This window comes from Rissa tridactyla, chromosome 25 (assembly GCF_028500815.1).
Source record: "Rissa tridactyla isolate bRisTri1 chromosome 25, bRisTri1.patW.cur.20221130, whole genome shotgun sequence".
Taxonomy (NCBI): Eukaryota; Metazoa; Chordata; class Aves; order Charadriiformes; family Laridae; genus Rissa; species Rissa tridactyla.
The window spans coordinates 1,578,405-1,598,034 of NC_071490.1; the positions used below are offsets into that span (position 1 = coordinate 1,578,405).

At 51.9% G+C, this 19,630-nt stretch overlaps 1 protein-coding gene across 1 annotated transcript; it reads left to right on the forward strand.

Moving 5' to 3' along the window:
* Nucleotides 1–12,938: 12,938 nt before the first annotated feature.
* Nucleotides 12,939–13,898, forward strand: LOC128901447 (olfactory receptor 14A16-like). Its single transcript, XM_054183458.1, has one exon. It carries the CDS (start codon nucleotides 12,939–12,941, stop codon nucleotides 13,896–13,898), a length of 960 nt encoding a protein of 319 aa, XP_054039433.1.
* The last annotated feature ends 5,732 nt before the right edge of the window (nucleotides 13,899–19,630 follow it).

The window sequence follows — 19,630 nt, forward strand, 5'->3', positions numbered from 1 at the left end:
GCTGGGCCGAGCAGAAAAGACCGAAGCAAAGAAGGCATTCAGTAACTCTGCCTTCTCCACATCCTCCGTCACCATGACTCCTGCCTCATTCAGCAGTGGGCCTACAACTTCTCTGGTCTTCCTTTTGCTTCCAATATACTTGTAGAAGCTCTTTTTGTTGTGCTTGATGTCCCTAGCCAGGTCTAATTCCAAGGCGGCCTTGGCTTTCCTTGTTTCATCCCTGCACACTCTGGTGGCATTCTTGTAATCCTCCCAAGGGGTCAGTCCCTTCTTCCACTTATTATAAACTTCCTTCTTCCACTTGAGCTTTTTCTGAAGCTCCCTGCTCAACCATGCAGGTCTCCTGCGTCCCTTGGCCGATTTCTTTCTCTTAGGGATGCACCGATCCTGAGCTTGGAGGAAGTGGTCTTTGAATATCCACCAGCTTTCTTGAGCCCCTTTGCCTTCCAGAGCCCTAGCCCACGGGATCTCTCCAAGCAGTTTCTTGAAGAGGTCAAAGTTAGCCCTCCTGAAATCCAAGGTTGTAATTTTACTTCTTGTTGTTGTTTTGTGCGTAGTACCCATGATCCTGAACTCAATCATTTCATGATCACTACAACCTAGGGTGCCCCCAACCTTAATGTCCCCCACCAGTCCCTCTGTGTTTGTCAGTACCAGGTCTAGAAGTGCTCCTCTCCTTGTTGGCTCCTGTACCACCTGTGTCAAAAAGTTGTCATCAATGCACTGGAGGAGCCTCCTGGACTGTGCATGCCTGGCTGTGTGGTCTTCCCAGCAGATATCGGGGTGATCGAAGTCCCCCATGAGAACCAGGGCCTGCGATTGCGAGGCTACCTTCAGCTGTCTGTAGAAAGCCTCATCAGTTTCCCCATCCTGATCAGGTGGCCTGTAATAAACACCCACAACAGTGTCCCTCATATTTGCCTGTCCCTTAATCCTCACCCATAAGCTCTCGACCCGCTCTTCATCCGCCCCTAGTGAGAGCCCGATGCATTCCAAATGCTCTCTCACATAGAGTGCAATTCCACCACCACGCCTTGCTGGTCTGTCTTTCCTGAAAAGGACATAGCCATCCATGACAGCATTCCAGTCATGCGAGTTGTCCCACCACGTCTCAGTAATTGCAATGAGATCACGGCCCCGCAACCGCACACAGACCTCCAGCTCTTCCTGCTTATTCCCCATGCTGCGTGCATTGGTGTATAAGCATTTCAGAGAGGGAGTTGTGTGTGTAGTTTTGACCCTTGAGATGTGCTGTGCCTTCTGGCTTTCAGAAATACTGGCACACTGGCCCACGAGCGCTGAGCAACTACACCCTGGCACCTCACCAGCAAGCCCAGTACCATCCCCACCCCCCTTCAAATCTAGTTTAAAGCCCTCTCAATGAGCCCCGATAACTCTTGTCCTAGAACCCTTTTTCCCCTAGAGGTCAAGGTATTCCTGCCTGTTACCAGCAGGCCAGGCGTTTTGTAGATCAGGCCATGATCAAAGAACCCAAAGTCCTGCCGGCAGCACCAAGCTCGAAGCCAGGCATTGATCTGCTGGCTCCTTCTATTTAGCCCCTCATCATTCCCCGCAACTGGGGGAATAGACGAGAACACAACTTGTGCTCCTGATCCCTTGGCCAGGCGTCCCAGGGTCTTGAAATCTTTCTTCATTGCCCTTGGACTTCTTCTTGTTACCTCGTCGCTGCCTACCTGAAAGAGCAAAAGTGGATAGTAGTCTGAGGGCCATACCAGGGAAGGAGGCATCCTCTTCACATCCTTGACCCGGGCCCCAGGGAGGCAGCAGACCTCCCTATGTACCGGGTCCGGCCTGCGTATTGGGCCTTCTCTTCCCTTCAGTAATGAGTCACCTATGACAAGGACCCGTCTTTTCTTCTTTACCGCAGAGGTTTTGATGCAGGGGGAGGTCTGACTAGACCTTGCTGACGGCTCCAGGGTAGGAGAAATAGGAGAAATATTGTGCTCGTCATCATCCAGGTTCCTCTGTAGAGCACTGTACCTGTTAAGTAATGGCACCTGGGAAGATGGGGTAGTCATCGGGCAGTCTCGAGTGCAGCGCCTGTTGCGCCGCGCAGGAACTTCCTGCCATTGCCCCCTGTCCTCCAGGTTACCGCCTTCAGTTGAGGTGAGAGAGGATATGGAGCTCTCTGTTGCAGGGGTTCTATCTGCCTGCTGGGTTTCTGTCATGGGATGCAGGATTCTACTCCAGGAATTTATCTCCCTCTTGCATTCCCTGATGCTCCTCAACCTACTTACCTCCTCCCTGAGCTCCATGACTAATTGGAGAAGATCCTCTACCTGAGCACATCTCCTACAGGTATGCCCATCATTGCCATCCGACACTGGCGTAAGAGCAGGGCATACCCTACAGCCCGATGTCTGTGTGGTAGCATGTTCCCACAAGAGCTCCGTCTGAGAGGCGGCATCAGACCTGGTGGTTGTGGAGCTCATGGACACCACAGTCATCTTGCGAGTAGTTACCATCACTACCTAGCCGGGTTAGCAGTCTTTCAGCTCTATCCTGCACGAACTGCTGTGCAGACAGCTGTGATTGGACTGGTGTGTCACACCCTGCTTGGCCGCCCCCTTCTCCAGCCCAGGAAGTACACTCTCATTGTGGTGCACCTGGGTGATACCTCAGGTCACACCCAGAGAACACCCACTTGCAGCTCATTTGCTCAGTCACTGCACTCCCAAATGGTTTCTTTTATGAGGGGGGAGAGTGGTCCCACCCTCTGCTCGTTCACACCTGCCGCCGGGGGTGGTGGCTCCGCCCTCGACTCCTCAGCTGTCCCCGCCCCCCAGAAGGGCCCGGTACCGGCTCGGGCTGGCCCCTTTTCCTGGCTTTAAAAGCCTCAAAAACGAGCCCCTGGCCGTTTCTTTGCCGCGATTTCCTTCCCCAGCACAGACTTACCTGCACTGGGCAACCTGGGCCGGTGTCTCACTGCCCTCAGAGTAAGGAATTTCTTCCAAATATCTAATCTAAATTTCCCCTCTTTCAGTTTAAAATCATTACCCCTCGTCCTATTGCTACACTCCCTCATAAAGAATCCCTCCCCATCTCTCCTGGAGCCCCTTCAGGTACTGGAAGGCTGCTATAAGGTCTTCCCAGAGCCTTCTCTTCTCCAGGCTGAACCCCCCCAACTCTCTCAGCCTGTGCTCACAGCAGAGGTGCTCCAGCCCCCTTATCATTTTGGTGGCCCTCCGCTGGACCCGTTCCAACAGGTCCTTGTCCTTCCTGTACTGAGGACTCCAAAGTTGGACGCAGTACTCCAGATGGGGCCTCAGCAGAGTGGAGCAGAGGGGGAGAATTACCTCCTTCAACCTGCTGGACGCTTGTCTTTTGATGCCGCCCAGGATGCAGTTGGCTTTCTGGGCTGCGAGCTCACATTGCTGGCTCATATTGAGCTTCTTGTCCACCAGCACCCCCAAGTCCTTCTCCTCGGAGCTGCTCTTCAGCCATTCTCCACCCAGTCTGGATTTGTGCTTGGGATGGCTGTGACCCAGGTGCAGGACCTTGCACTTGGCCTGGTTGAACTTCATGAGGTTTGCACGGGCCCACCTCTCCAGCCTGTCCAGCTCCCTCTAGATGGCGTCCCTTCCCTCCAGCATGTTAACCGTGCCACACAGCTTGGTGTCATCGACCAATTGGCTGAGGGTGCACTCAATCCCCCTGTCCATGTCACCATTTAGTCTGTTTTTATTGTTGTACTTGCAATATCTGAAAACTGTTTTCTCCTGCAGTAAAAGTATAGCAACATCTCCTGTTTCTGGGAGAGACAACCTTTAGGCTGCGTGAGGATCAGTTGTGCCTTCCATCATAGCAATCCTTGTTATATTAATGGACTTTTTTTGCCACCTAGTAACAGTGAGTAAAAATATTTTCTCAACAAGTTGTTCATGAGAGTAAGTAAATACAGGAAAATGTCCTTCTGATGCTTACTGCCCACGCTTACCTCGTATGCATCAAGGTCAAGAAATGTAGCATGGCAAATCCACCAGGTATGATCTGCTATCCCAGCAAGTTGAAGGCAAAGAAAGGAACTGTAGTGGCATTTGAATAGGGTTGCCATATGAATTTTTTTTAGCGTTCATGTTACAGATCATCTTTCCTATCAGTGACGTGAAAGATAAAGTCACAAATGGCAATTTAGGTTGCTAAGATCCGCAGAGCAAAAGCGGTGCTTTACCTGGGTATTTGCTAGATTACATCTCTCCAGTAGTCAAAAGTGGTGAGCAGGCAGGTAACCATTTCAGAGAAATGAAAAGTAGCGTGTGTGGAGCGGGGAGGGGGTTGGTAGGGCTCTATCAACAGATATTGTTGATAGAGCACAACATGTTAGGTGGATGAGACCCCCCCTTGTATAGGAAACATCAGATTACAGTGCTGTGTGTGCAGGTGTATTTCCAGTTCATCGTTTTGAATACAGTTTTCAGGCTAGAACATTGGATGCAAGCTATTAAGTAGAGTAACAGCGTACAAGGCAGTACGATATCTGAAAATCAGAGTATTTATGGAAAAAACCACCATGTTATAAATTGGGTTTTTTTCCTCAGTCCTTTCTAAGAGGAGCTCTTGTTTACCAAGAGTCCGACCTGGGACAGGGTAAGAGTCCAGGGCAGGGAACCAAGACACATGTCAGAAATCGGGCGGAAGCCAGAGTGAGAGCAAGTCAGCATGACTTGTCATAGACGCAGGAACAAGTGGACTAAACCAGAGTTGTTCCTGGGCCTTATCTCCAGAGCTGTAGACAGATGTTGTAAGAGAAGCCCAGAAAGACCACTAGTCAGAAGCAAACACCTTGCGTTCCTGAAATTCCCCCAGGATAAGGTAGCCTGTCGTATCTGGGCATGTTGAGCCGAACTAATCACAGAGGACCAAGGCAAGAGCTTGAGTGCCCTTCCTGCGAGTGTCCATACCGCTTGTAGTGCAGTTCCCACCCCCAGAGCATCGGCGCCTGGTACTTTGTGCTGTCGTGCACACCAAGCACCACGCTTTTGGGTCTGGTGTGAGTCAGAGACTATGTCCAAGAGGCACTGTGGACAAGGGCGTGCTGTAGAAGAGCAACGTCCAATGAGAAAATGGACCCAAGCCTTTTTCTTTATACTGCAGTATGTATAAATTCAAAGTCCGCATGCTCCACAATACTATTGTAAATATTAGAAGTGCATTTATTCATTTTAATAGTTAGAAATCTTGTTCAGCTAATCTAAGTTTGATTTGGCTTACACTGCCAGGAACTAATAACACCCTATTTTGGACACTGAAAAAAGGCTCTATCAAGTTAAAGTGCTTTCTCTGGCATGTGATACAACAAATCTGTTCTGCCGGCATGTTGTTAAAATGGGTTTACTATGATACACATGCTCCTCGTAGGCAAGCAAGAGATGCACAAGAATAACAGCAACTGGAATACAAGACAATGCCCATGCTTCATCTCATTTCTTTAAAAACATACCCAACTCTGATATTTTTAATATAATGCACAGAATCCTGATTGTATCTATAGCTGCAAATTGGTCAGCTCGAACAATACAAATAGACTCACCATTTTTCATCATTTTTATTTTCAGTCCATTGTGTTTCCTGGCTCTCAGAAAATGCCACCCCCATACTGAAATAGTTTTGTTGCAAATATTATGGGTAGGTATAAATTCCTAAGGAAAATTTTTTTCTGATGTTCTTTGAACTTCAGTGTAAATTACTTTAATGAACTTCATATTCTTTCTCAAAATCTACATTTTGTACTTAGTGAAGAGAGTTGTGATGCAGAAAATTGATAGAAAAAAAATATCTACAAGCTAAAAAAAGGTAATCCTGTGCTTAGCATTGCTAACTTCTTCAAAATTGATGCCATGAGGAGTGACAGAGGCCTGCCTATTATTCAGCCTGTTTAAAATAGTTTCGCAGGTGGGGTCTTATACTCGCCTACTGACTTCAGCCCAGCTATTACTAATCACGTTTCCCTGTGTTGTAAATATCTTAAAAGGGCTTGGAAAAAAGCAGGTTTCTGCCTCAGATAAATCTATCCACCACCTGGAAGGGATAGACAGCTTTTTTCAAATAGTGTAGAATGATCAAAATGATCCTCTTTCCAAAAGGCTTTATTCAGCAGTGCCTCATCTGTCCATTCAAAGGAGCGAGTACCCATCATTTTTCCTCCTCTCTGTAGCTGGTGGATGCTCTTTTGTCAGCCTTCACAGAAGATTTTTCCTAAAAGGCGCAATCTGTCTATTTAATGATTGCTTCAACATGATAATGATTTAAAAACTATACCTGCTGGTCTGAACTTGGACATGATATTCTTGTTCCCTCCTAATAAAATAAATATACTGTTCTTATCTGCAGAGGCCCCATTGCAACAGGGTGTACAAGAACGGATGATGCATCCAGCCCATCATCAAGAATCACTCAGAAATCAAAAGAATATTTTATTACCAATTCACCCTCCCCTGATTATAAACCTCAATGACAAAGAGGATGAAGAGGACGATGAAGACAGGACAACAGAAAAAGTTTTCATAAATACATCAACAAAAAGAGAGCCAGGGAGAATCTCCATCCCTTACTGGATGCGGGGGGGGGAAGTTGCAACCAAGGATGAGGAGAAGGCTGAGATACTTAATGCCTTCTTTGCCTCTGTCTTCAATAGTCAGACCAGCTATCCCCAGGGTGCTCAGCCTCCTGAGCTGGAGGATAAGGATGGAGAGCAGAACAACCCACCCATAACCCAGGAGGAAGTAGTCAGTGATCTGCTTCTGCACCTAGATGCACATAAGTCTATGGGGCCAGATGGGATTCACCCAAGAGTACTCAGGGAGCTGGCGGGAGAGCTCACCAAGCCTCTCTCCATCATTTATCAACAGTCTTGGTCAACAGGGGAGGTGCCAGATGACTGGCGGGTGGCTAATGTGACGCTCATCTACAAGAAGGGTCGGAAGGAGGATCCGGGGAACTACAGGCCTGTCAGCCTGACCTCGGTACCAGGAAAGATCATGGAGAGGATCATCTTGAGTGAGCTCTCACGGCAAGCGCAGGGCAGCCAAGGGATCGGGGCCAGCCAGCAGGGGTTTAGGAAAGGGAGGTCCTGCTTAACAAACCTGATCTCTTTCTATGACCATGTGACCTGCCTTCTGGCTGCGGGGAAGGCGGTGGACGTTGTCTGTCTGGACTTTGGCAAGGCCTTTGACACCGTCCCCCACAACATTCTCCTGGAGAAGCTGGTGAATCATGGCATGGACAAGTGTACTCTTCGCTGGATTAAAAACTGGCTGGATGGCCGTGCCCAGAGAGTTGTGATTAATGGAGTGAAATCCTCTTGGCGGCCCGTCACCAGTGGTGTCCCTCAGGGCTCAGTTTTGGGGCCAGTTTTGTTTAATATCTTTATCAATGATGTAGATGAGGGGATTGAGTGCACCCTCAGTAAGTTTGCAGATGACACCAAACTAGGTGGGAGTGTTGATCTGCTGGAGGGTAGGAAGGCTCTACAGAGGGACCTGGACAGGCTGGATCCATGGGCCAAGGCCAACTGTACGAGGTTTAATAAGGCCAAGTGCCAGGTCCTGCATTTCGGTCACAACAACCCCAAGCAACGCTACAGGCTTGGGGCAGAGTGGCTGGAAAGCTGCCCAGCAGAAAAGGACCTGGGGGGGGCTGGTGGATGGCCAGCTTAACACGAGCCAGCAGTGTGCCCAGGTGGCCAAGAGGGCCAACAGCATTCTGGCTTGTATCAGGAACAGCGTGGCCAGCAGGAGTAGGGAAGTGATCGTGCCTCTGTACTGGGCACTGGTGAGGCCTCACCTCGAGTGTTGTGTTCAGTTCTGGGCCCCTCTGTACAAGAGGGACATTGAGGTGCTGGAGCGTGGCCAGAGGAGAGCTACCAGGCTGGTGAGGGGTCTGGAGACCAGGGCATATGAGGAGAGGCTGAGGGAGCTGGGCATGTTTAGCTTGGAGAAGAGGAGGCTGAGGGGAGACCTCATTGCCCTCTACAACTACCTGAAAGGAGGGTGTAGAGAGGGGGGTGTTGGCCTCTTCTCCCAGGTGAATAACGACAGAACCAGAGGAAATGGTCTGAAGCTGCGGCAGGGGAGGTTTAGATTAGATATCAGGAAGAATGACTTTACTGAAAGAGTGGTCAGGCACTGGAACAGCCTGCCCAGGGAGGCGGTTGAGTCCCCATCCCTCGAGGTATTTAAGAAATGTCTACATTTGGCACTTCAGGGCATGCTCTGAAGGGCAGAGGTTGTAGGTTGGTGGTTTTTTCTTTTCTTTTTTTTTTTGGTGTGTGCATGGTTGGACTGGATGATCTCAAAGGTCCTTTCCAACCATGAAGATCCTATGATTTCTATGATTTCTGTGATTGTCTGCAGTGGGCAGGGAGTGAGACGGGACTGCTCCCAGAAATGCCATGGGAGGGGAGGTGCATTTCTCAGGGAAAGGGGGATGAAGGGTGGACATTCAGGGTTACGATGTTCCTCTTCCCATGTCACCATTATGTGTGACGAAGCTCTGCTTCCCTAGAAGTGGCCAAACATCTGCCTGCCAATGGGCAGCACAACATCACTTTGCACGTGCAGCTTTGCTCCACTTATTAAACTCCCTTTGTCTTGACCCATGAGTTGTTCTCACTTTGCCCTTCCAATGCTCTCCCCCATCCTGCTCTGGGGGAGTGAGCGAGCAGCTGGGTGGGGGCTTTGCTGCCAGCTGGGGTCAGCCCACCATGCAATTTGCCTTATTTCTACTTTCACTAAAACCAGTAAGAGTGACTCGCTCTACAAGAGCTTCTTCCTCTTCTTCTTGATGATGGTAAACTTTATTTCTTTAAAACCATTCCATTCATTCATTCTTCCTTGACAAGACAGTTACAATTTCTCAGACTTGTATTCTGGCATGATGGTTTTAGAGCAGTATTATTCCTCTCCTTTCAAACTCTCCTTTCATTTAATGGCAACACCTCTCAGACAGTATTGTCCCTAAATCATTTCTACTATCTTTTATTCTCGTTTTTTAGTGCTTGCATGTGGAGTTGTTTATCCTGATTATCACATCTCTGACTAGCTCTTCCTTGTTTGCCAGTACCGGATCCAGGTGAGCATCCAGAGCCCTTGTTGTCCCATTGGGCAGCTGTATTAAGAAGTTGTCCCTAGATCCTCCTATCTCTTTGCACCCTCTTTTACCTGGACTGTGAATGCCAGGACAATTACAGTCCCCCACAGGAACTGGCTCATTGACCTGGAGACTTCCTTTTCTTGCTGACAGAAGGCTGTTCCTGCTTCCTCACCCTCATGGAACGGTTCATAACTGCCAATGTGACGTCACCCTTCCTGGCTCCTCTAATCCTCAATGACAGAAGCTAACCGTCCTGGAAGAGCTGCATCCCTCGGAGCTGCCTCTTCACACTGGGGGCATCCCCCATCCTCACCCTCCCTCACACTCTCTTCTGCAGAGCCTCTATCCCTCCACTGCAGCACCCCAGGTGAGCAAGCTGGCCCACCACATCTCATTTCATCCAAACTGTCCCAGTGCTGTGAGGCTCCAGCTCCTCCTGCCTGTTCTCCAGCTCCTCCTGCCCGTCCATGTTTGGGCTGCAGCATGTCAGGAGTGGCACCAGGGCTGAGGACAGGCTTGTTACAGGCAAAGGCGGTAACAGGGAGCCAGGACCCCGTTCTGCTTCACACGGTGGAGTGCTTGGCAAATGGTAATGTAACAAGGAAATGAGGTGCCCAGAGACTGCCCTGCAGTCTCCAAGGCCAGAGAAACAAGAGACCTGGCATGGTACCGGAGGCTTTTTTGTTTTAAAGTAATGGAATAAATGCAAATAAATAAGGTGTCACCAGTGCAGGGATGTGGAGCTATCTTAGCTTTGCAGTGACTGGTGCTCTAGTAAATGCAGGGGATAGAGAGAGAGCTTGGAGCTCTGCATGCTCCAGGGATATATGTGACAAGGTGCATTCAGGTGCCCCAAACATAGAGGACTGGTGCCATTTGGGATGGCCAAGGAATGCCCCCTTCCCCCTCTGGACCTCAGCTGATGCTTGGGAAGGATGTGGGTGTTCCCAGAGATTTTGCATCAGAGCTTGCAAACACTTGTACAAGTCATGGACCACCCATGGCCCCTCTGTCATCCCCAGGCTTATGTGGGTGAGCAACGGAGTGCCCAGAGAAGAAAGGGCAGGGGCTGAGAGCAGGGGCTCACCTGCCAGCAACACTTTTGTGCAGCCCTGGACTGAAGCCAGAGGAATCCCAGCTCCTGTGGCTGTGGGGGGTGCATGGCGGGAGAAGAATCCTGCTTCTTCCAGCTGGGGATGAGATGTCTGCCTTGCCTCAGCTGAACCACAGCCCCAGCTGAAACACGGCCCAGCTGAACCACCTCCCCTTTTCCCTGTCTCCATGTCCTTTTTGTGATGGGTCAGGAACAGTGGTGTCCAGAGGGGAACTTTGACACCTCTCACAGAAAACCTCACTCTGGTAGGACAACTTCTGTTGCAGGAATCAGTCCCTCTCCACTGTTTAGAGAGGGACCCTTAGTGATTATTTTGTTGGCTCCGAAGTACATTCCCAGGGATGATCCTGCTGCCTTTCAGGCTCCGTCAGCCCTGGACCCCCAGGGACACCTCAAGGGAGCCCCAGAGGGGAGAGAGAAGGTGATGCCTTGAGCTGGTCCTCTGCTGCTGAGCTGTGCTGGGCTCCTGGGATGGAGGGAGCTCATGGCAAGCGGGCAGTGCTGCAGAGAGACAGCTCTGCCCAGGAGCAGCTCCTCTGCCAAGCACAGCAGGGCTGAGGGCACTGAAGCAACGGAGATGTTACAGGCGATGTGGAATGGGGGGATGCTGAGAGCTCACTTGGAGGGGGGAGCTTCACAGCCCTTAAGAGAGTGAGTCTCTGGCTGCAGAGCAATGTACATGAGTGTCCTGGAGGGGTCTCCTAGAGCTGGCACATCCCAGAGCAGTTAGGATGTGGCAGGATGGCTCACAGGGTTTCTTTCATGTGGAGAAGGATGTGCTGCAGAGCGGGGCTTCCCTGTGCCCCCGCACAGTGACAGGGCATCGCAGCTCCCTTCTTCCAGGGAGGGCTGCAGGGCTGCGAAGCCAGGTGTGCAGCCAGGGGTGCCCAGAGCTGTCCCCGAGAGCAGGGTCCCTGCACCCCAGGGTGCTGTGTGCTGGGACACTCGGCGCTCAGCATTCAGCCTGCCCGGGGAGCTCCTCGCAGTGCTGTGGGGAGAAGCTGTGGGTGGAAGGAGGACCCGCAGCAGGGCAGGTCGAGAGGGCGCTGCGGGAGTCAGGGCTGCTCACAGCTCCACATCACCCCCAGGACATTTGCGGAGGGTCCTTTTCAAGGACACTAAGGCCACCATTCCTTGAAAGGGAAGGTATCTGTGCTTTGAGGTTTCTCCTGTTGGTTTTCGGGGTGGGCTGTGGGAGATGGGAACTAATTTCTCTGTTCTGGAGAAGGCACTGAGACCAGCTCTCATTAGGACATTTCTGAGCTGCTCCTCAGGCCCTGCACACACAGAGATGTCCCTGGGCAGTGCCCTGCTGCCAGGAGGGGTCTGCAGGGCAGAGCTGAGCCCCCAGCCGGTGGGATGGGGTCTGTGAACACGGGCAGGGAGCAGATATGGGGACAGATATCAGCTCCGGTCCTCCAACGTGGTACACAACACCACATCTAAAAGCACCTGCCGTGGGATGTCACTCTGTGCGGTGGTCACTACAGGGCAGTAAGAAGAGGGCTTCACTGCATGCCCACCTCTTTCTCTTTTTGTTTCATCTAGTGGGAGCATTGTGACTTTCTTCCTTGTTTCTCCACAGGTACATGTTGCTCTTGCTCTCTGGGGTTTGGGTGGGGGAACAGGTCAGCTTCTTTTTTGACACTGACTCTGGGGGACCTGCCCTGGATCTGTGTCTCAAACCTTCTCGCCATCTTTTCCCTCTTAAACAGGCCCCGATGCCCTCAGGCAGCAAAAGTCCAACAGCAAATGACCAGTGGTGGCTCCGTCCCTGAGTTCCTCCTCCTGGCCTTCACAAAAACGCAGGAGCTGCAGCTCTTGCATTTCTGGTTCCTTCAGGACACCACATCTTTCCGCTAATTCGCTGGGAGGTCTTTCTGGGCTGCAGGCTGCTCTCCAGAAGAGCTCTCCCGTAGCGTCTCTCTGTTATCTAGGAGGCCCGTGGAGAAGACACCTTGGTGCCGAAGCCATCGAAATGCCACTGGATGGCTGTAGGTGGGCAGCTGCAATGAGCCCTCTGTATCCCTGGCTGGAAGGGGAGAGCTGAGATTGTGCTCAGGTATGGTGGGACGGGATGGGAAGCTGGAGATCTGCACGTTGAAACTGGGTTCCTCTGCTGGTAGCAGTGCCCAATTTTCAGTGTGATCTTAGTCCAGCTCAGAGAGGTGTCGGCACAGGGCAGCTAAGTACAGGGCTGAAGGACAGACTGGCTCTCCTCACTCTGAACAAAGGGACGGCCTCTTTGCAACTCAGCACCCACAGGGTTTCACTTGGAGTGCAGCCGAAATACCAAGGACTTCTGCCTTGAAACACTGCTCAGGTGTGGTTGGGCTACAAGGACAAAATAAACGAAACAAAATCCCCAAAGCTCTGCGCTGCAGTTGGGTGATTTGGGAGGGCCAATGCTGAAAAGCTTTTTGATATCAGGAGAGGATTTAATCCGAGATCTCACCGTGTTCCTGTTTACCTCTTGCTGCAAGGCAGGACTGACTCCTCCTAAGCCAACAGCAGAGCCCCCTGCTCCCAGTGACACCCTCGGCTGGCCCCAGAGAAAGCTCAAGAAGGGACCTGGCAAAGGTATTCCTGAAAAGCAGAGAAACACTTCAAGGGATTTCTATGAGGAACAGAGTAGGTTTTGCCCGGAGAAATCTCCCCTAACTTCTCCATGCCTTTTCTTCCATGGACAGTCATCCATGCCTAGAAGGACCAAATGTCCAACGGCAGTTCCATCACTGAGTTCCTCCTCCTGGCATTCACAAACACGCGGGAGCTGCAGCTCTTGCACTTTGGGCTCTTCCTGGCCATCTACCTGGCTACCCTCCTGGGCAACGGCCTCATCATCATCGCCATCGCCTGTGACCACCACCTCCACACCCCCATGTACTTCTTCCTGTTCAACCTCTCCCTCCTCGACCTTGGGTCCATCTCCACCACTGTCCCCAAATCCATGGCCAATTCCCTCTGGGACACCAGCGTTATTTCCTATGGAGGATGTGCTGCCCAGGTCTTTGTCTTTTCCTTTTTGATGTCAGCAGAACTGTACCTTCTCACCGTCATGGCCTATGACCGCTACGTTGCCATCTGCAAACCCCTGCACTACGGGACCCTCCTGGGCAGCAGAGCTTGTGTCCACATGGCAGCAGCTGCCTGGGGCAGTGGTTTGTTCCACGCTCTGCTGCAAACTGCCAACACATTTTCACTACCGCTGTGCCAAGGCAATGCCATAAACCAGTTCTTCTGTGAAATCCCCCAGATCCTCAAGCTCTCCTGCTCCAACTCCTGCCTCAGGGCAGTTGGGCTTCTTGTGGTTGGTGTCTTTGTGGACTTTGCATGTTTCCTTTTCGTTCTTTTCTCCTATGTGCAGATCTTCAGGGCCGTGCTGAGGTTCCCCTCTGAGCAGGGACGGCACAAAGCCTTTTCCACGTGCCTCCCTCACCTGGCCGTGGTCTCCCTGTTTGTCAGCACTGGTATGTTTGCCTACCTGAAGCCTCCCTCCATCTCCTTGCCATCACTGGAGCTGATGATGGCTGTTCTGTACTCGGTGGTACCTCCAACTTTGAACCCCGTCATCTACAGCATGAGGAACAAGGAGCTCAAGGATGCAATTAGGAAAATGATTTCTTGGATGCTTTTCAGTTGTTATGAACTTCCCTTCTCTCTGCACAAATGACTCCCCGGGTATCCCATCCCAGGCCTGTACTATGAGTTTTTTAGTTATCATGCTCATCATTAGGATTACATAGGCCTACAGGAAAGCTGGGGAGGGACTTGTTATCAGGGAGAGGAGCAATAGGATGAGGGGTATCGGTTTTAAACTGAAAGAGGGGAGATCTAGATTAGATATTAGGAAGAAATTCTTTACTCTGAGGGTGGTGAGGGACTGGCCCAGGTTGCCCAGGGAAGTTGTGTATTCCCCATCCCTGGAGGTGTTCAAGGCCAGGCTGGATGGGGCTTTGAGCATCCTGGTCTAGTGGGAGATGTCCCTGCCCAGGGCAGGGGCGTTAGAACTAGGTCCCTTCTAACCTGAGCCATTCTATGATTCTATGATTCTGTGATTATCATCACCAGTATTCTTCTCGTTATCATCACAATAGTTGCTGTCATTATAATTTTGTGGTAATTTGTGGTTATTTTGTCCCTACACAAATGTTTAGACTCAACCTACTTCTACCAAGGAATGAACGTGTGCTCTCTCACTTGGAGCCCATATAAATGTACATCCAACAGTGAGTCAAAGCTGGCTCCCATATAGCATCACCGTAATAAAGTGTGACCTCCTCAGTGCACTGCCCCAAATTGGGCTCTTCTTCCAACGATGGTGCTAAGAATACGCATAAGCAAGCGCTCCCGCAAAGGGACTGTTTCTTCACTGATTAATGAGCAAAGAGCTCGCTGTCACATTGTGACTTAGATACTGAGGGCTGGATTTAGGACTAACCCCATCTACTTACAATGGAGATGGTGAGTCATCACAGAGGTACATACCCCGGACTTTCCCACGCAGATGATGGCGTTAAGGAAGGGAATCTGGAGCGGCCTTGGCCGGTGTGTGCCTGGGGTGAGCAGTGACTGCAGCCCCATAAAGTGAGAGATCGCCCAAGGTGGGGCCATTCAAAGGACAAGTTCTAAACCCAGGCACCTGCAGGGAAACAAGGACTCTGCTGTCCCAGAGGAGGAAATGGTGGCCCAGCAGACACAAGGAAGGGAGGCAGGGGAGTCATTCATGTCCCCCTCAATCAGGACTGAACATCTACTCTCCTCTGAAATGCATCAGAGGCCCTTCAAGCACCTGCCACATCCACAGGATGTAGCTTAGCAGCAATGATGCCCACCCAGCTCCCATGAGACAGTGGGGAGCACAAGGAGAGGTTCAGGAATGACCAGGAAGGTCAGATGAGGGAGGGAGAGAGATGAGATGAGAGCTGACCTGGGTTAGATATTGCACTGGAGAAAATGCCCGTGTTCAGCTCATTCAAAACTGTTTCCAGACCGTGGATACCCTGAAGCATGCTCACAGTGCAGAGTCAGAAGTTCTTGCTGTCCTGGTGCTCCACCAGGCCTGGGAAGGGGCTGAAGAAGGACTGGTGTCTTCCGCTCCCCATCCCTTTGTGCCCTTGTCCCTCATGAAGAGTGACATCGAGACAGTGGCTGGCAGCCTGTGGCAGGGCTTGCACCAATGGAAGCATGACCCGGCAGCCGTGTGAGTTTGCTGCTGTGCCTCACTCAGTCCCTGTGCCTAGCACGTGGCCTTGAGACAGCTTCCCCCACCCTACGTGCTGGCTCTCACCCCCAAAAGCCACCCCTGTCCCGGCCAGTCCGGGGAAGGGCTGATCATTGCAATGTGGCCAGCCCCATCCATACTGGGGGAAGATACAGCCGTCCCCAGGCTCACACATTCCCAGACCCTGGCAGATCCCGGACTTGGGCTGTCTGCAAACTCTTGCGCACCAAGATGTGTTGTGCAGACCACGTCAGGGGGATGTTTCCCCACCCCTGAATGCACCCTGCACAGTGTGGTGCCCCCTCATAAAAAAAGCCCTTCGGCCGCACAGCAACCAGGTCGCTGCGCACTGAGCAAACAAGCAGGGAGCGGGTGTTCCCTGGGTGTGACCCACGGAACCACCCGGGAGCACCACGACGAGGGTGTAATTCCTGGGCTGGGGAAGCGGGCGGCCAAACAGGGCACGACACAACAGTCCAGTCACAGCGGTTCGCACGGCAGTTCGTGCGGGAGAGGGCTGAGACACTGCCAACCCGGCCAGGTAGCGATGGTAACTACTCGCCAGAAGACCGTGGCATCCATGATCTCCACAACCACCAGGTCTGATGCAGCCTCTCAGACAGAGCTCCTGTGGGAACACGCTGCCACACAGACACCAGGCTGCAGGGTGTGCCCTGCTCTCACGCCGGTTTCGGGTAGAGGATCTCCTCCGATTAGTGATGGAGCTCAGGGAGGAGGTAGGCAGGTTGAGGAGCATCAGGTAATGCGAGCGGGAGAGACATGCTTAGAGTAGAATCCTGCATCCCACGACAGAAACCCAGCTGGCAGACAGAACCCCTGCAGCAGGGAACTCCCTGTCCTCTCTCCCCCTGACTGAAGGTGGTGACTCAGAGGACAGCGGGCAACGTCAGGAAGTTCCTGCCCAGTGCAACAGGCGCCGCGCTCGGGACTGCCCGGTGACTACCCCATCTTCCCGGGTGCCATTGTGTAACGGGTACAGTGCTCTGCAAGGGAACATGGACGATGACAAGCAGGATAGTTCTCCTATCTTGGAGGTGTCAGCGAGGTCCAGTCAGACCTCCCCCCGCATCAAAACCTCTGCAGTAAAGAAGAGAAGACGGGTCCTTGTCACAGGTGACTCGCTGTTGAAGGGAGCAGAAGGCCCAATACGCAGGCCGGACCCGGTGCATAGGGAGGTCTGCTGCCTCCCTGGGGCCTGGGTCCAGGACGTGAAGAGGAAGCTTCCTTCCCTGGTACGGCCCTCAGAATATTACCTGTTTTTGATCTTTTGGGTAGGCAGCGACGAGGTAGCAAAAAGAAGTCCAAGGGCAATGAAGAGAGTTTTCAAGACCCTGGGACGCCTGGTCAAGGGATCGGGAGCACAACTCGTGTTCTCTGTCCCCACAGCTGCAGGGAGCAATGAGGGGGTAAATAGGAAGAGCCAGCAGATCAATGCCTGGCTCCGAGCCTGGTGCTGCCAGCAGGACTTTGGGCTCCTTGACCATGGCCTGATTTATAAGATGCCAGGCCTGCTGGTAACGGGCGGGAACAGCTTATCTTGCAGGGGGAAAAGGGTTCTAGGTTTAAACTAGATTTGAAGGGGGGTGGGGATGGTACTGGGCTTGCCGGTGAGGTGCCTGGGCGTAGTTGCTCGGCACTTGTTGGGGAGTGTGTCAGTATTTCTGGGAGCCAGAAGGCACACCACATCTCACCCCACATCTCACCGCATCTACACACACGACTCCCTCTCTGAAATGCTTATACACCAGTGCACGTGGCGTGGGGAATAAGCAGGAAGAGCTGGAGATCTGTGTGCGGTTGCAGGGCCACGATCTCATTGCAATTACTGAGACGTGGTGGGACAGCTCGCATGACTGGAATGCTGTCATGGATGGCTATGTCCTTTTCAGGAAAGACTGTCCAGCGAGGCGTGGTGGTGGAGTTGCTCTTTATGTGAGAGAGGAACTGGAATGCATCAAGCTCCCACTTGGGGCGGATGAAGAGGGGGTTGAGAGCCTACGGGTGAGGATTAAGGGGTAGGCAAATATGAGGGACACTGTTGTGGGTGTTTATTACAGGCCACCTGATCAGGATGGGGAAGCTGATGAGGCTTTCTACAGACAGCTGAAGGTAGCCTCGCAATCGCAGGCCTTGGTTCTCATGGGGGACTTCAATCACCCCGATATCTGCTGGGAAGACCACACAGCCAGGCACGCACAGTCCAGGAGGCTCCTCCAGTGCATTGATAATAACTTTTTGACTCAGGTGGTGCAGGAGCCAACAAGGAGAGGAGCGCTACTGGACCTAGTACGGACAAACACAGAGGGACTGGTGGAGGACATTAAGGTTGGGGGCAGCCTTGGCTGTAGTGATCATGAAAAGATAGAGTTCAGGATCGTGGGCGGGATTCACAAAACGACAAGAAGTAAAATCGCAACCTTGGACTTCAGGAGGGCTAACTCCGACATCTTCAAGAAACTGCTTGGAGAGATCCTGTGGGCTCGGGCTCTGGAAGGCAAAGGGGCTCAAGAAAGCTGGTTGGTATTCAAAGACCACTTCCTCCAAGCTCAGGATCGGTGCATCCCTAAGAGCAAGAAATCGGGCAAGGGATGCAGGAGACCTGCATGTTTGAGCAGGGAGCTTCTGAAAAAGCTCAAGTGGAAGAAGGAAGTTTACAGTAAGTGGAAGAAGGGACTGACCCCTTGGGAGGATTACAAGAACGCTGCCAGAGCGTGCAGGGATGAAACAAGGAAAGCCAAGGCCTCCTTGGAATTAAACCTGGCTAGGGATGTCAAGGTTAACAGGAAGGGCTTCGTCAAGTATACTGGAAAGAAAAGGGAAACTAGAGAAGTTGTGGGCCCACTGTTGAATGAGACAGGAGCCATGATGACGGAGGATGCAGAGAAGGCGGAGTTACTGAATGCCTTCTTTGCTTCAGTCTTTACTGCTTGGCCCAGCCCTCAGGAGTCCCAGACTTTGGAGAAAGTAACAGGAAAAGAGGAAGATTTCCCCTTGGTTGAGGAGGATCAAGTGAGAGACCAATTAGATCAATTAGACCAATTAGACGTCCACAAGTCCATGGGTCCTGATGGGATGCACCCGAGAGGGCTGAGGGAGCTGGCGGAAGTCATTGCTGGGCCGCTCTCCCTCATCTTTGAAAGGTCCTGGAGAACTGGCGAGGTGCCTGAGGACTGGAGGAAAGCCAACGTCACTCCAGTCTTCAAAAAGGGCAAGAAGGAGGAGCCGGGGAACTACAGGCCGGTCAGCCTCACCACCGTCCCTGGATAGATGATGGAACAGCTCGTTCTGGGTGTCATCTCAAGGCATGTGGAGGAAAAGAAAGCTATCAGAAGTACTCAACACGGATTCATGTTGACTAATCATGAATCACGTCTGACTAATCTGATAGCCTTCTATGATGGCATGACTGGACGGATAGATGAGGGGAGGGCAGTGGATGTTGTCTACCTTGACTTCAGCAAGGCTTTCGACACAGTCTCCCACAGCATCCTCATAGGGAAGATTAGGAAGTGTGGGTTTGATGAATGGACAGTGGGGTGGATAGAAAACTGGTTGAAAGACAGAGCTCAGAGGGTTGTGATTAGGGGCACAGAGTCTAGTTGGAGGTCAGTGATGAGTGGTGTTCCCCAGGGGTCAGTACTGGGTCCAGTCCTGTTCAGTATATTCATCAATGACCTGGATGAGGGGATAGAGTGCACCCTCAGCAAGTTTGCTGATGACAGAAAGCTGGGTGGGGTGGCTGACACACCGGAAGGCTGTGCTCTCTACAGAGAGACCTGGACAGGCTGGAGAGCTGGGTGGAGTGGAACCTTATGAAATTCAACAAGGGCAAGTGTAGGGTGCTGCACCTGGGGAGCAATAACCCCCCGCACCAGGACAGGTTGGGGGTGATCTGGTGAGGAGCAGCTCTGTGGAAAGAGACCTGGGAGTCTGGTAGACAACAGGATGACCGTGAGCCAATGGCATCCTGGGGTGCCTGAAGAAGAGTGTGGCCAGCAGCTCAAGGGAGATCATCCTCCCCCTCTGCTCTGCCCTGGGGAGGCCGCACCTGGAGTGCTGTGTCCAGTTCTGGGCTCCCCGGTTCAAGAAGGACGGGGAAATGCTGGAGAAGGGACAGCAAAGCGTTACCAAGATGATTAGGGGACTGGAACACCTCTCTT

What these genes read in the sequence shown, in the direction of transcription:
- LOC128901447 (XM_054183458.1), top strand. Translation starts at nt 12,939, where the DNA reads ATGTCCAACGGCAGTTCCATCACTGAGTTCCTCCTCCTGGCATTCACA.